Source organism: Haliotis rubra, unplaced genomic scaffold (assembly GCF_003918875.1).
Source record: "Haliotis rubra isolate DU_JTF1 unplaced genomic scaffold, ASM391887v1 Scf333, whole genome shotgun sequence".
In the NCBI taxonomy this organism is placed as follows: domain Eukaryota; kingdom Metazoa; phylum Mollusca; class Gastropoda; order Lepetellida; family Haliotidae; genus Haliotis; species Haliotis rubra.
In genome coordinates this window covers 910306-925267 of record NW_025767006.1, presented here as the reverse complement: position 1 = coordinate 925267, position 14962 = coordinate 910306, and the positions used below count along the sequence as shown (strand labels likewise).

General features: G+C 41.2%; 1 protein-coding gene and 1 long non-coding RNA gene across 2 annotated transcripts; one reads left to right on the top strand and one right to left on the bottom strand.

The window, feature by feature from the left end:
- The first annotated feature begins 402 nt into the window (after window positions 1-402).
- Window positions 403-5268, top strand: LOC124284314 (clumping factor A-like). Its single transcript, XM_046720398.1, has 4 exons — window positions 403-490; window positions 2910-3042; window positions 3461-4430; window positions 4671-5268. The coding sequence occupies exons 2-4, from the start codon at window positions 2920-2922 to the stop codon at window positions 5225-5227; spliced, it is 1650 nt and encodes a 549-aa protein (XP_046576354.1). The 5' UTR covers window positions 403-490; window positions 2910-2919; the 3' UTR covers window positions 5228-5268.
- LOC124284315 lies at window positions 2865-14881 on the bottom strand. Its single transcript, XR_006900525.1, has 3 exons — window positions 14726-14881; window positions 6331-6473; window positions 2865-3074 (listed from the first exon to the last, which is right to left on the bottom strand). It is a non-coding gene; the product is annotated as an uncharacterized LOC124284315 (long non-coding RNA).
- Window positions 14882-14962: the final 81 nt, after the last annotated feature.

Below are 14962 nucleotides of genomic sequence, written 5' to 3'. Positions count from 1 at the left end.
GTAAAACTAAACTCACTCACTCACTCTGAATATAGATGTACAGTTTACCTGTGTACGTGTGCAGATCCCTATGTATGTATACATGTTCCCTCTGAGTATGTATACAGGTTCGCCCGTGTACGTGTGCAAATCCCTGTGTACGTACATACGTTCCCTTTCAGTATTCGAGACCATTTCACTTCTTCTTTCCATCACCTCACGTTTCTGTTGAATTGTCGCCTGTTTTTTGTTACTGAGTTATCTCTGTTTCTAAGAATAGAGTCATATCTATATATTTGAATATTCATAACCACATATATAAAATAAACCCATCCCAACACCCTATACCTACTGCACACATATCTGACACTTCTAACTTACAACTTCAGTGAGATGCGTTCTTTTCAAATCGAGGGGCTATATCAAGGGTGGCAGCCATGCAGATCCTCGTCAACACCTGGACACGCTTGACCCACTGATAGTTAAGACATCAAACAAGTCAACCATCCAGGTACGTTATCGACTTCTTGGGGAGTACAGGTAACAAATGCTGGCAACTGATCTATAGTTTGTTTTCGTTGCACCAAAACGTATAGTTTTAACTGAATTTAATAAATTTGATTTTATATTTTGAGGTTATAGTTTCTTCTTAAGACGCTCCGTCTTAGGTATATATTGCAAGCATCCCTTCTTAAGTAATTTATATATTGCATGTCTTCCCCCTAAGTATATATTGCAAGCATTTTTCTAAGTATATATTACAAGTAATCTTCCAAAGTATTTATTACTATTATTCTTCTGATGTATATGCTAAACATATTTTTCCTAAGTATAAAATATGTTTATACTAAGTATTCTTCTAAAGCACATATCACAAATATTCATCCAAAGTATAGTATTCTTCTAACGTATATATTGCAATCTCCAATTCTAAAGTGTATGTTTAAATTCTTGTTTTTAAAAGTACATCTTAATGGTATCACTTCCAATGGGTATATACTACAACTATTCCTTCTGAAATGTATTTGAAAGTATTTTATCGAAAGTATATATTGTAATCGACCCTTGCCTGGGTGAATTAACTTGTGCAGGTGACTTACCTTTGGTTTGTAATTGCGACAGGAATGGAAAGCCGGATGATGTGGTTGACATATATATACTCTCCCAAAAAAGAAACGCATCATGAAAATAGCAATTTCATGTAGCAATGAATTAAAACGTGATTCATTTCACAAAAGGTTTTGCTCTGTTTATGAGTCCCATGGTGTTTATGTTTTGAAACATCACAACAAAACGCACCATCCGTAAAATACCCGTATTTAACAGCATGATTTTCAATTTCGGCGTGTAGTGTCACAGAATACACAATTCACATGCAATGCACGTGAAAGTTGGGGATCAGATAGTCTCAATGATAGGTATAGAAGGTTGATCGCTGTCTGTCGATTATTCACTGTATTTGGAATATTGTTGACGAACGCAAAATGCCACGTCTAAGTGAAGCCAACCGTCATATCGCCATTGGTTTGCTAGAAGCTGGCCAGTCTCAACGTGCAGTTGCCCGACGCATGAATGTTCACCAAAGCACCATTTCACGGCTCTGGGAGAGATATCGCCGGCAGAATTCGGTAGCAGATGCCCCTCGTAGTGGGCGACTGCGGCGCAGGATCGCTACATCCGGGTACATCACCTGCGTCATCGAACAGCTACGGCGACCAATACCGCTCGACAAATACCCGGATTGAGGAGGCTTTCTGCACAGACCGTCAGGAACAGGTTGAGAGAGGCTGGTTGACGTACCAGAAGACCTTATTTTGGCCCTGTGCTTCGACAACAACATCGTCGACATCGAGTTCAATGGTGCACCAACGTTCAGGCCTGGAGCCTACCGAATTGGCGTAGAATATTCCATTGACTCATAAAGCCGACAATATGTTTCAAAATAAACAAAATAATACAGTTGAACTTCCTATATGCGTTTCTTTTTGGGGAGAGTATATTTACAGTCGTAACTGAGTTCATTCGGTATTTAAATTTAGTAAGATAGAAATGAGACGTGTTTACATTTTAGTTGAAATGTAAAAAAAGATGAAATGTAAAAATGAAACTGATAAAGTGATGTAACGTCAATACTTGACGGGCATCTCCATTTGAAAATGTCACCGGTCATTTGTATTTAGATGTAGCTGCTACACTGAGCATCCACATATTCTACCATGACAAGACTGACTTGTCGGCTAGGTTTCCGGTGTTTATGCATCAGGATCCAGGTTGTATTAAAATGTAACCACTCATTTGCTGTCCGTGATATTATGAAGTTGGCGGAATGAGCCGAATACATTTTGTGATATAAGGTGCACGGCATACACAAAGAATGGTTCTAAGTGAGTGAGTGAGTTGGGTTTTGCGCCGCTTTTAGCCATATTCCAGCAGGGGACACCAGAAACCCTTGTTTTGTTGAATGTGAAATAGGAGTGCTGCGTGAAGTTATGTTACAGCCAAAGCAGGGGTAACAAATTCACCCTGCACACTCACTGACCCGTAACTGTTAATCTCTTCTAATCCCCGGTAAGTGAGAATGAGCCCCTGCCGCCTCTAATAGTTCTGAGGACGTAATCATGACAAATTAGAATGGCCTCCAGTCCCAGAATCACTGATGCCGTTATGCCTGTTTTCACTGTTAGATTGTTGTATTTTACTTGAAGCATATCTTTACCGTAATTGTTCACCCGAAGAATTGACTTGTCTTTCCATGTGTTGTGATGTGTGGGGCAGGATGCGCCCACCTTTTCGCTAACACCTGTCATCATCACTATTTGCTGAAAGAAACACACTCGTATTTCACCCACATTACAATGGACGAGATTTCTTATGACAGTGGAAAATTGATTTAGTCGCTTTTATTATCAGTTGACGCGTTTTTGTTTCAGATCTGTTGCCATGAAGACCTCAGTTGTCTTCATCTGCCTACTCCTCATCCTTCCAGGATGCACAGCGGAGGCTGTAGCGGGTGAAGGTGCTGACGACCAGCCTCACTTATCCAAGAAAGATGCTGAAGTACCGGTAAGCCCTATTCCATATAACATTTCTGAAACCTATCAAGGACACAGCATATTCAATAAATGTAAAGCAATCTAAAATGATAGCATTGCAAGTGTGAAGGAAAATGTCCCGCACGGTTATAATCAACGCAAAGTCAGGTAGTGGATGGGAGGGATGTTGTTGGCGTAGAGTTTGGAGAGGGAGGTGTGAGGGGGGTGAGTTGCGCTCTGTACATGAACCATATGTGACCTGAGGGCCGATTCCTTCGACCATCTAAGATGTACACGATCGTTCAATAAGATAAATTATACTGCAATCCATAACGAATTACTAATGCGTGTGTCGAGTTAGAGACATTGCAGTGTGATCGTATAAAGATGTCCTTCACAGCATAGCAGTCGTATCACTTGACACCCCGTCACCTTTTGTTTTTGTTCAGGCTGAAGCTGATACAAACGAAGTCGAAAAGAACATTGAATCAAGACACGTAAGATATGGCAGCAGTAACGGCATTGGATGGGGAAGCAGAACTGCGAGGACCTACGGGACCAGAACTGGGAGCACTTACGGAAGAAGAACTGGGAGCACTTACGTAAGGAGAATTGGTGGCAGTAGCAGCGTTGGATGGGGAAGCAGAACTGGGAGCACTTACGGAAGAAGAACTGGGAGCACTTACGTAAGGAGAATTGGTGGCAGTAGCAGCGTTGGATGGGGAAGCAGAACTGGGAGCACCTACGGAAGAAGAACTGGGAGCACTTACGTAAGGAGAATTGGTGGCAGTAGCAGCGTTGGATGGGGAAGCAGAACTGGGAGCACCTACGGAAGAAGAACTGGGAGCACTTACGTAAGGAGAATTGGTGGCAGTAGCAGCGTTGGATGGGGAAGCAGAACTGGGAGCACCTACGGAAGAAGAACCGGTATCAGATTGGGAAGCAGATTTGGAACCTTATTCCGAAGGTGGGGACAGACACGCAGTGGAATACGCCGACAAGGACACCGCAGGGGAGGCATAGGTTGGAGATATGGGTGGAGACGTGGCTGGGGACAAAGCGGCGGCGGTAGCGGCGATGATAGTGGTGACGGTAGCGGCGACGGTAGCGGTGACGATAGTGGCGACGGTAGTGGTAGCGGCGACGATAGTGGCGACGGTAGTGGTAGCGGCGACGACAGTGGCGACGGTAGTGGTAGCGGAGACGATAGTGGCGATGATAGTGGGGATGATAGTGGAGATGACAGCGGCGATGATAGTGGTGATGACAGCGGTGATGATAGTGGAGACGACAGCGGTGATGAAAGTGGAGACGATAGCGACGATGATAGTGGCGATGATAGTGGAGACGATAGTGGCGATGATAGTGGCGATGATAGTGGTGACGATAGCGATGATGATAGTGGTGACGACAGTGGGGGTGATAGTGGAGATGACAGCGGTGATGATAGTGGAGACGATAGCGGCGATGATAGTGGAGACGATAGTGGGGATGATAGCGATGATGACAGTGGTGATGATAGTGGAGACGATAGTGGTGACGATAGCGGGGATGATAGTGGGGATGATAGCGGTGATGACAGTGGGGATGATAGTGGCGACGATAGTGGTGACGATAGCGATGATGATAGTGGTGATGATAGTGGGGATGATAGTGGAGACGATAGTGGTGACGATAGCGATGATGACAGTGGGGATGATAGTGGTGACGATAGTGGAGATGATAGCGGCGATGATAGCGGCGATGATAGTGGGGATGATAGCGATGATGACAGTGGGGACGATAGTGGAGACGATAGTGGTGACGATAGTGGAGACAATAGCGGCGATGATAGTGGAGACGATAGCGGCGACGATAGCGATGATGATAGTGGTGACGACAGTGGGGATGATAGTGGAGATGACAGCGGTGATGATGGTGGAGACGATAGCGGCGATGATAGTGGGGATGATAGCGATGATGACAGTGGGGATGATAGTGGAGACGATAGTGGTGCCGATAGTGGGGATGATAGTGGGGATGACAGCGGTGATGACAGTGGGGATGATAGTGGAGACGATAGTGGTGACGATAGTGATGATGATAGTGGTGATGATAGTGGGGACGATAGTGGAGACGATAGCGACGATGTGGATGACAGTGGGGACGATAGTGGTGACGATAGCGATGATGATAGTGGTGATGATAGTGGGGATGATAGTGGGGACGATATGTGATGATGATAGTGGTGATGATAGTGGGGACGATAGCGGTGATGATAGTGGGGATGATAGCGACGATGATAGCGGAGATGATAGTGGTGATGATAGCGGAGACGACAGTGGAGACGATAGCGGTGACGATAGTGGAGACAATAGTGGAGATGATAGTGGAGACGACAGCGGCGATGATAGCGGGGATGATAGTGGCGATGATAGTGGTGACGATAGTGGTGACGGCAGTGGAGACAACAGTGGAGATGATAGCGGCGATGGTAAGTGCAAACCCCACAGACATCGAAAGCATCCTTGGCACCATCGTAGACATCACAGGCACGGCTGGCACCATGGCAGGCATCGTAGGTACGGCCGGCACCGTGGCAGACATGGCAGACATGGCAGATATGGCAGACATGGCAGACGCAGCATATACAGATGGCGTCGTTAGTAATGCGTCTGGCATGTTTTCAGGTTAGTGTAAATGTTTACTGATTAATCAATACAAAAGCTACGAGTGTAGCAGATTCTGTTGGAATAGACTTGAGCTATACTCTCCCAAGCGCATAGATGTAATTTCACAAATTTAATCTGCTAACTGCTACGTGAGATAACACATGTAATTCTGGATCAGTTGCAGCCAAATTTCACGGAATAAATGTATGTTAACATGTATAGCTTATAAAAAGTTCAATAAGCGAAGACGCCCATTCCCAATTGGGCGTTGCCACCATGAGCCCTCACAACTACTCTGCACCACCTTGGCATGGCGGAATAAGTCCCTGAATTCGACCTTGTGGAATTCTGGCCCATTCCTCTTGCAGTGCCTGCGACAGTTGATCTAACGTCGGTTGACGTTTACGTACTCGTCGGCCGAGGTCATCTCACAAATACTCTACTGGGTTGAGTTTTGGGCGATTTGGAAGGCCATGAGCACTGTACCGAATAAATTGCCCCGAAGGCCTACAAAATTGTTTGCGTTTTGGATATGGCTCCCCACACCATGACGCTTTCACAACCATATCTGTGAACCTGGGCGACACAATCCGACGTCGATAGACACGTACTCTTCCGTCACGGCACTGAAGCAGAAAGCATGATTCGTCACTGAACCATACACGTACCCAGTTTTGTAGATCCCACGATCAAACGTCATTGGGCCCGTCGACGTCGATGTAGTCGCTGCTGTACAGGGCCAAAATAGGGTCTTCTTGATCGAAGGTCAGCTTCTCGTAAATGATTACGAATGGTTTGCGCCGACAGTCTCCTGAAACCAGGCACGGCACTTGCAGTTACAGTTACATATGCTGTGACAGTTCGATTCCGCAAATGAAGTACCCGGATCCATCTCTCCTGCGCTGCAGTGGTTATCCGAGGTCTACCACTTCGAGGTCTATTGTGTACAATTGGTTTGCTGATATCGATTCCAAAAACGACTGCTGGTACTCTGTTGAACATTGAGGTGACGTGCAACGGCAGATTGAGACTCCCTAGCCTGCAGACGTCCAACGGTAATGTTTACAGCAGTGAGTCGCGGCATAACGATATTCTTTCATTTGGCTAAAATGCCATTTGATGGTCTAAGAGCAAAACCGCCTTAAATAGGCAATGTCTCTGTTCACGATTCCTCATAACTGCACGTGCATATTGCGAACCATTTTGGCTCTATGACATTTTTATGTAAGTTGACATTTTCGAACGTAAACCTGCATTAAAGTTTCCGTAGATGCGTTTTTGCGCTGTACGCAAACCAGCAGAAATTATAACAATCACACCCTAATTCTTTCCATTTATCAACTTGACATATGCGCTTCTTATTGGGGAGAGTATATGTAACAGGCTTAATGAAGGTCATCAAGAGGCTTCATTGTGAAACTTTTTGACAAATGGCGATGAAAATATGAAATATTTTGGTTACTTTGGTGTCTTGCTAATAGCGCTGTTAAATAACTCTATTATCCTTCTTACTGAAATTTGGTTAAAATTTGAATAACAAGGTTATGTCATCGTTTCTTAATTAGAGCTGACAGTTAAATAACTGGATTATGCTACTGTCGGACAAAAAGTAACTGTAACTATTAGAGAACTTCGTTATTCTGATACTTCGTCTGTTACTAAGTGTTCTGAACATTCGATTACGCTTCTGTCTGATAAAGAGATCAATTCTTGGACAGATCATAATGTCATTAATGATGTACCGAAATTTAAAACGCTACTCAGAGGCGGTGTGGTTGCCTAGTAACGCTCGCTCTTCATGCCAAGGACAAAAGTTCGATTTCAATTAAGGTAAACTGCGTGAAGCGCATTTCTATTGTCTCCTATTGCTTTTAGCAATATTCCAGCAACATCACGGCGGGGACACCAGAAATGGGCTTCACACATTGTACCCATGTGGGGAATCGAACCCGGGTCTTCGGCGTGACGAGCCAACGCTTTAACCACTAGGCTACCCCACCGCCCCCCTATTGTCTCGTCGTATTCAAAGCGGCATGAAACCCAGCTCCCTCACTCACACAAATGGCCTATCAAAGATATCTGAAGCTATTCCGGCTTTTCCAATTACTGATCCGTAAATTATATTCTTTAGCTCTAGGTGACATGTGATATCTCAAATCAGGGAGTGGCATCATGACAGGCGTGGATGTTCTTCACTGCTCAAGTGAATTTGTTACAATAAATGAACGTTGATTTACGCCGCTAAATATGTTTAGCTCCCAATGTACTTCATAATTTCTGTTCTTGCTTAGGTTTTCTCTATACCTGTTTTGAAATAATACATCTAACTATGTTAAACTGTTACCTGACCCGAGAAGATGCGGGTTAGAATTAGTCTTCAGTAACCCATGCTTGTCGTAACAAGCGACTAACGGGATCGGGGGGTCAGGCTCGCTGACTTGGTTGACACTTGTCATCGTATCCCAATGGCGTAGATGCTGTTGATCACTGGATTGAGTAGTCCAGACTCGATTATTTACAGACCGCCGCAATATAGATGGAATATTGCTGATTGCAGCCTAAAACTAAACTCACTCACTCACGAAACTGTTACCTGTAGTAATCATCATTAAATATAACTGACTGACTGACTGACTGAGTTTAGTGTTACGTCGCTTTGAGCAATATTTCAGCAACATCATGGCGGGGGTCACCAGAAATGGGCTTCACACAATGTACCCATGTGGGGATTCGAACCCGGGTCTTCGGCGTGACGAGCCAACGCTTTAACCACTAGGCTACCCCACCGCCCCTTAAATATAACTTCTTGTATCATGTTTCTTATGCAATACATTTTAATCATATACATATATCATCTCCACTGATGACCTAAAGACATGTCCTATCTGTTCCAGCGATATAAATCACACAGACCAACTCATGCCCAAAGGACTACCAGAATCCATTTTTGAAAATGTATGAAATCATATGTTAATTACACGAAATAAATTGTGCAATGAATTTTCTGCGAGTTTATTATGAATTGTGTTTGTTGTTTCAACGCACTAGCAATATCCCAGCTATATAGTGTTAGAATTGGTCTTCAGCAACCCATTCTTGTCGTCAGAGGCGACTAACAGGATCGGGTGGTCAGGCTCGCTGAATTGATTGACAAATGTTATCGTAACCCATCGTAACTCGATGCTCCTGATGTCAGTCACTAGATTGTCTAGTCCAGACTCGATTATGTACAGACCGCCGCCATATATCTAGAATGTTGCTGAGTGCGGTGTTAAACGATAAACAAACAAGCAAAAAACAAACAATTTTACAAGAGCATGGAGACACACTCTAGAAGTCAATAGAAGATGAAACCAACAATAATTATATACAAAGCGACAAAGCCGCCATTTTCAGTCGTACAAGAAATCTCTAAAATGCTGCAAGCCGAGTCAGTCGTACGTTCCGACTGGATTGGGTATGTCTTCATGTGTCAAACAGTAGCGTATATTAGTTAACTCTGTCTCTGTCAGCTGAAACTTAATGAAGGTACTAAAAATAATATAGCATATGTACCCAAACAAGTACTTGATAAATGCACCAACTTATGTACCCAAACACGTGCTTATGTACCCAGACAAGTGCTTGATAAATCCACTATGAAATAAAGGGACTAGCATCTGTACCCAAACAAATACTTGATAAATGCACTATCATATAAAGGTACTAGCATCTGTACCCAAACAAGTGCTTGATAAATGCACTATCATATAAAGGTACTTGCATCTATACCCAAACAAGTACTTGATAAATGCACCAACTTATGTACCCAAACACATGCTTATGTACCCAAACAAGTACTTGATAAATGCAGTCATATAAAGGTAGTAGCATCTGCACCCAAACAAGTGCTTGATAAATGCACTATCAAATAAAGGTACTAGCATCTGTACCCAAACAAGTGCTTGATAAATGCATTATCATATAAAGGTACAAGAATCAGTACCTAAACAAGTGCTTCTTGCTACTAGCATCTGCACCCAAACAAGTGCTTGGTAAATACACTATCATATAAAGGTACTAGCATCTGTACCCAAACAAGTGCTTGATAAATGCACTATCATATAAAGGTACTTGCATCTATACCGAAACAAGTACTTGATGAATGCACCAACTTATGTGCCAAACACATGCTTATGTACCCAAACAAGTGCTTGATAAATGCAGTCATATAAAGGTAGTAGCATCTGTACCCAAACAAGTGCTTGATAAATGCACTATCATATAAAGGTACTTGCATCTATACCCAAAGAAGTACTTGATAAATGCACCAACTTATGTACCCAAACACGTGGTTATGTACCCAAACAAGTGCTTGATAAATGCACTATCATATAAAGGTACAAGAATCAGTACCTAAACAAGTACTTGATAAAGGCACCATCATATAAAGGTAGTAGCATCTGCACCTAAACAACTGCTTGACAAATACACAATCATATAAAGGTACTAGCATCTGTACCCAAACAAGTGCTTGATAAATGCACTATCATATAAAGGTACTTGCATCTTTACCCAAACAAGTGCTTGATGAATGCTCTATCATATAAAGGTACTTGCATCTATACCCAAACAAGTACTTGATAAATGCACTATCATATAAAGGTACTAGCATTTGTACCCAAACAAGTGCTTGATAAATGCACTATCTTAGAGAGGTACTAGCCTCTGTACCCAAACAAGTGCTTGATAAATGCACAATCATATAAAGGTACTTGCATCTATACCCAAACAAGTACTTGATAAATGCACCAACTTATGTACCAAACACGTGCTTATGTACCCAAACAAGTGCTTGATAAATTCAGTCATATTAAGGTAGTAGCATCTGTACCCAAACAAGTGCTTGATCAATGCACTATCATATAAAGGAACTTGCATCTATACCCAAAGAAGTACTTGATAAATGCACCAAATTATGTACCCAAACACGTGGTTATGTACCCAAACAAGTGCTTGATAAATGCAGTCATATAAAGGTAGTAGCATCTGTACCCAAACAAGTGCTTGATAAATGCACTATCATATAAAGGAACTTGCATCTATACCCAAAGAAGTACTTGATAAATGCACCAAATTATGTACCCAAACACGTGGTTATGTACCCAAACAAGTGCTTGATACATGCAGTCATATAAAGGTAGTAGCATCTGTACCCAAACAAGTGCTTGATAAATGCACTATCATATAAAGGTACTAGCATCTGTACCCAAACAAATACTTGATAAATGCACTATCAAATAAAGGTAATAGCATCTGCATCCAAACAAGTGCCTGACGAATACATTATCATATAAAGGTACTTGCATCTCTACCCAAACAAGTGCTTGATAAATACACTATCAAAAAAAGGTACTAGCATCTGTACCCAAACAAGTGCTTGATAAATGCCCTATCATATAAAGGTACTTGCATCTATACCCGAACAAGTACTTGATAAATGCACCAACTTATGTACCCATCACGTGGTTATGTACCCAAGCAGGTGCTTGATAAATACACTATCAAATAAAGGTACTAGCATCTGTACCCAAACAAGTGCTTGATAAATGCACTATCATATAAAGTTTCAAGCATCTGTGCCCAGAAAAGTGCTTGATGTGTGGTATTGAAACATATCCAAGTTAACGCGTTTATCTCACCCCTAAGTTACATTTACTGTATGGATATCAGATTGCTGGTAATACATGCTGGTAATACATGCCGGTAATACATGCTGGTAATACATGCTGGTAATATATGCTGGTAATATATGCCGGTAATACATGCTGGTAATACATGCTGGTAATACATGCTGGTAATACATGCTGGTAATACATGCTGGTAATACATGCTGATAATACGTGCTGGTAATACATGATGGTAATACATGCTGGTAATACATGCTGGTAATATATGCCGGTAATATATGCCGGTAATACATGCCGGTAATACATGCCGGTAATACATGCTGGTAATACATGCTGGTAATACATGCTGGTAATACATGCTGGTAATACACGCTGGTTATACATGCCAGTAATACATGCCGGTAATACATGCCGGTAATACATGCTGGTAATACATGCTGGTAATACATGCTGGTAATACATGCTGGTTATACATGCCAGTAATACATGCCGGTAATACATGCCGGTAATACATGCTGGTAATATATGCCGGTAATACATGCCGGTAATACATGCTGGTAATACATGCCGGTAATACATGCTGGTAATACATGCCGGTAATACATGCCGGTAATACATGCTGGCTGGTAATACGGTGTACATGCCGGTAATACATGCTGGTAATACATGCTGGTAATATAATACATGCTGGTAATACATGCCGGTAATACATGCCGGTAATATGCATGCCGGTAATATGCTGGTAATGCCGGTAATACATGCTGGTAATACATGCCGGTAATACATGCTGGTAATACATGCCGGTAATACATGCCGGTAATACATGCCGGTAATACATGCCGGTAATACATGCCGGTAATACATGCTGGTAATACATGCCGGTAATACATGCTGGTAATACATGCTGGTAATACATGCTGGAATATTGCTGAGTGTGGCGTTAAACAATAAACTGAACGGGAACATGCTTTACATTAGACATGCAGTCTTCCGTCAATAAACATTCAAACTTACAAACTTTCTGATTTCAGTGATTACATTTTGACTGTATTGGTTGGTTGGGATAAAGCTGGACTGCCTATATTAACTATTTTGGGAGTTTAGAATAAAGCTGGACTGCCTGTATTAACTATATTGGGTGTTTAGAATAAAGCTTGACTGTTTAGAATAAAGCTTGACTGCCTGTATTAACTATATTGGGAGTTTGGGATAAAGCTTGACTGCCTATATTAACTATATTGGGAGTTTAGAATAAAGCTTGACTGCCTATATTAACTATATTGGGAGTTTAGAATAAAGCTTGACTGCCTATATTAACTATATTGGGAGTTTAGAATAAAGCTTGACTGCCTATATTAACTATATTGGGAGTTTAGAATAAAGCTTGACTGCCTATATTAACTATATTGGGAGTTTAGAATAAAGCCTATATTAACTATATTGGGAGTTTAGAATAAAGCTTGACTGCCTATATTAACTATATTGGGAGTTTAGAATAAAGCTTGACTGCCTATATTAACCATATTGGGAGTTTAGAATAAAGCTTGACTGCCTATATTAACTATATTGGGAGTTTAGAATAAAGCTGGACTGCCTATATTAACCATATTGGGAGTTAAGAATAAAGCTGGACTGCCTATATCAACTATTTTGGGAGTTTAGAATAAAGCTTGACTGCCTATATTAACTATATTGAGTGTTTAGAATAAAGCTGGACTGCCTATATTAACTATTTTGGGAGTTTAGAATAAAGCTGGACTGCCTATATTAACTATATTGGGAGTTTAGAATAAAGCTGGACTGCCTATATTAACTATTTTGGGAGTTTAGAATAAAGCTTGACTGCCTATATTAACTATATTGGGTGTTTAGAATAAAGCTGGACTGCCTATATTAACTATATTGGGAGTTTAGAATAAAGCTTGACTGACTGCCTATATTAACTATATTGGGAGTTTAGAATAAAGCTTGACTGCCTATATTAACTATATTGGGAGTTTAGAATAAAGCTGACTGACTGCCTATATTAACTATATTGGGAGTTTAGAATAAAGCTTGACTGCCTATATTAACTATATTATTAACTATATTGGGAGTTTAGAATAAAGCTTGACTGCCTATATTAACTATATTGGGAGTTTAGAATAAAGCTTGACTGCCTATATTAACTATTTTGGGAGTTTAGAATAAAGCTGACTGCCTATATTAACTATATTGGGAGTTTAGTTTGAGAATAAAGCTGGACTGCCTATATTAACTATTTTGGGAGTTTAGAATAAAAGCTGGACTGCCTATATTAACTATATTGGGAGTTTAGAATAAAGCTTGACTGCCTATATTAACTATATTGGGAGTTTAGAATTTAGAAGTTTAGAATAAAGCTGGACTGCCTATATTAACTAAAGTTTGAGCTTGACTGCCTATATTAACTATATTGGGAGTTTAGAATATTGGGAGTTTAGAATAAAGCTTGACTGCCTATATTAACTATATTGGGAGTTTAGAATAAAGCTTGACTGCCTATATTAACTATATTGGGAGTTTAGAATAAAGCTGGACTGCCTATATTAACTATATTGGGAGTTTAGAATAAAGCTTGACTGCCTATATTAACTATATTGGGAGTTTAGAATAAAGCGTCTGGACCAAACAGTCCAGTGAACACCAGCATGAACATCGATCTACGCAATTAGGTTAACCAAGACAGCGAGCCTGACCACCCGATCACGTTAGTCGCCTCTTACGACAAGCATGGGTTACTGAAGATCAATTCTAACCCGGATCTTCACAAATCAAACGCAAACGGATTTACCACAATAAAACAGTTTCGAAGGAAAGAAAAAGCGGAGTGAACCTTGATGGGATGCACATAACTTGAATCAAATAAACCACACAGCAAACTATACGGCTAGGTTGACTAATTTTATCTGTGGAAATCAATAAATGTGCATTTAACACATGCAATGGTGATGTGGTTGCAAATTCATAACATATCGCAGTCTTCTCTATACCAGATTTTACCAAAATTACTCAGCCACAAATGTGTATTTTATCTTTAAAGAATGTTTAGGAATGAGTGCCGGTGTATTAAGCATAATCAAATTTAACAACAGTTCCTCAATTTACAAGTATTAAAAGTCAAACTTTGTATATTCATTTTTGCCTGTTAGTTTCCTAAGTATCGTTGACACACATACAGGGGTAGCCCTGTGGTTTAAGCGATCCCCGTCACGCCGAAGACCCGGGTTCAATTCCTGGGTTCTGTACTTTGTGTGAAGCCCATTTCTTACGTTCCCCATTGTGATAGTGCTGAACATTATACTCACTCACTCACACATGTATGGAAATTGCAGCTATGTAATGATATAATCAGTTATGAGTGAAAATACTGTACCTTTAAACGGCGACAAAACTGCCATTTGTCTGAACAACACGGTGTGACCGGACAACGTCACGTCAGGGCTGACCATCAACACTTGCAATGTGGAGTGGCAAAGGTAGTGCGCACAGGAGAGTGAGGAGGGTGGACGACTACTGACAACTTCCACGATGCATGTTTAAACATACTGATAAATAACAATGTATCTGCTTCAACGGTCATGCGATACCATGTTTTACGTGTAAAAATTCA

Excerpts from the sequence above, each read along its gene's own strand:
- LOC124284314 (XM_046720398.1), top strand. The coding sequence starts at position 2,920 with ATGAAGACCTCAGTTGTCTTCATCTGCCTACTCCTCATCCTTCCAGGA. Across the intron at positions 3,043-3,460 it reads AGAAAGATGCTGAAGTACCG|GCTGAAGCTGATACAAACGA; the intron begins GTAAGCCCTATT and ends GTTTTTGTTCAG. Across the intron at positions 4,431-4,670 it reads TAGTGGTGACGACAGTGGGG|ACGATAGTGGTGACGATAGC; the intron begins GTGATAGTGGAG and ends ATGATAGTGGAG.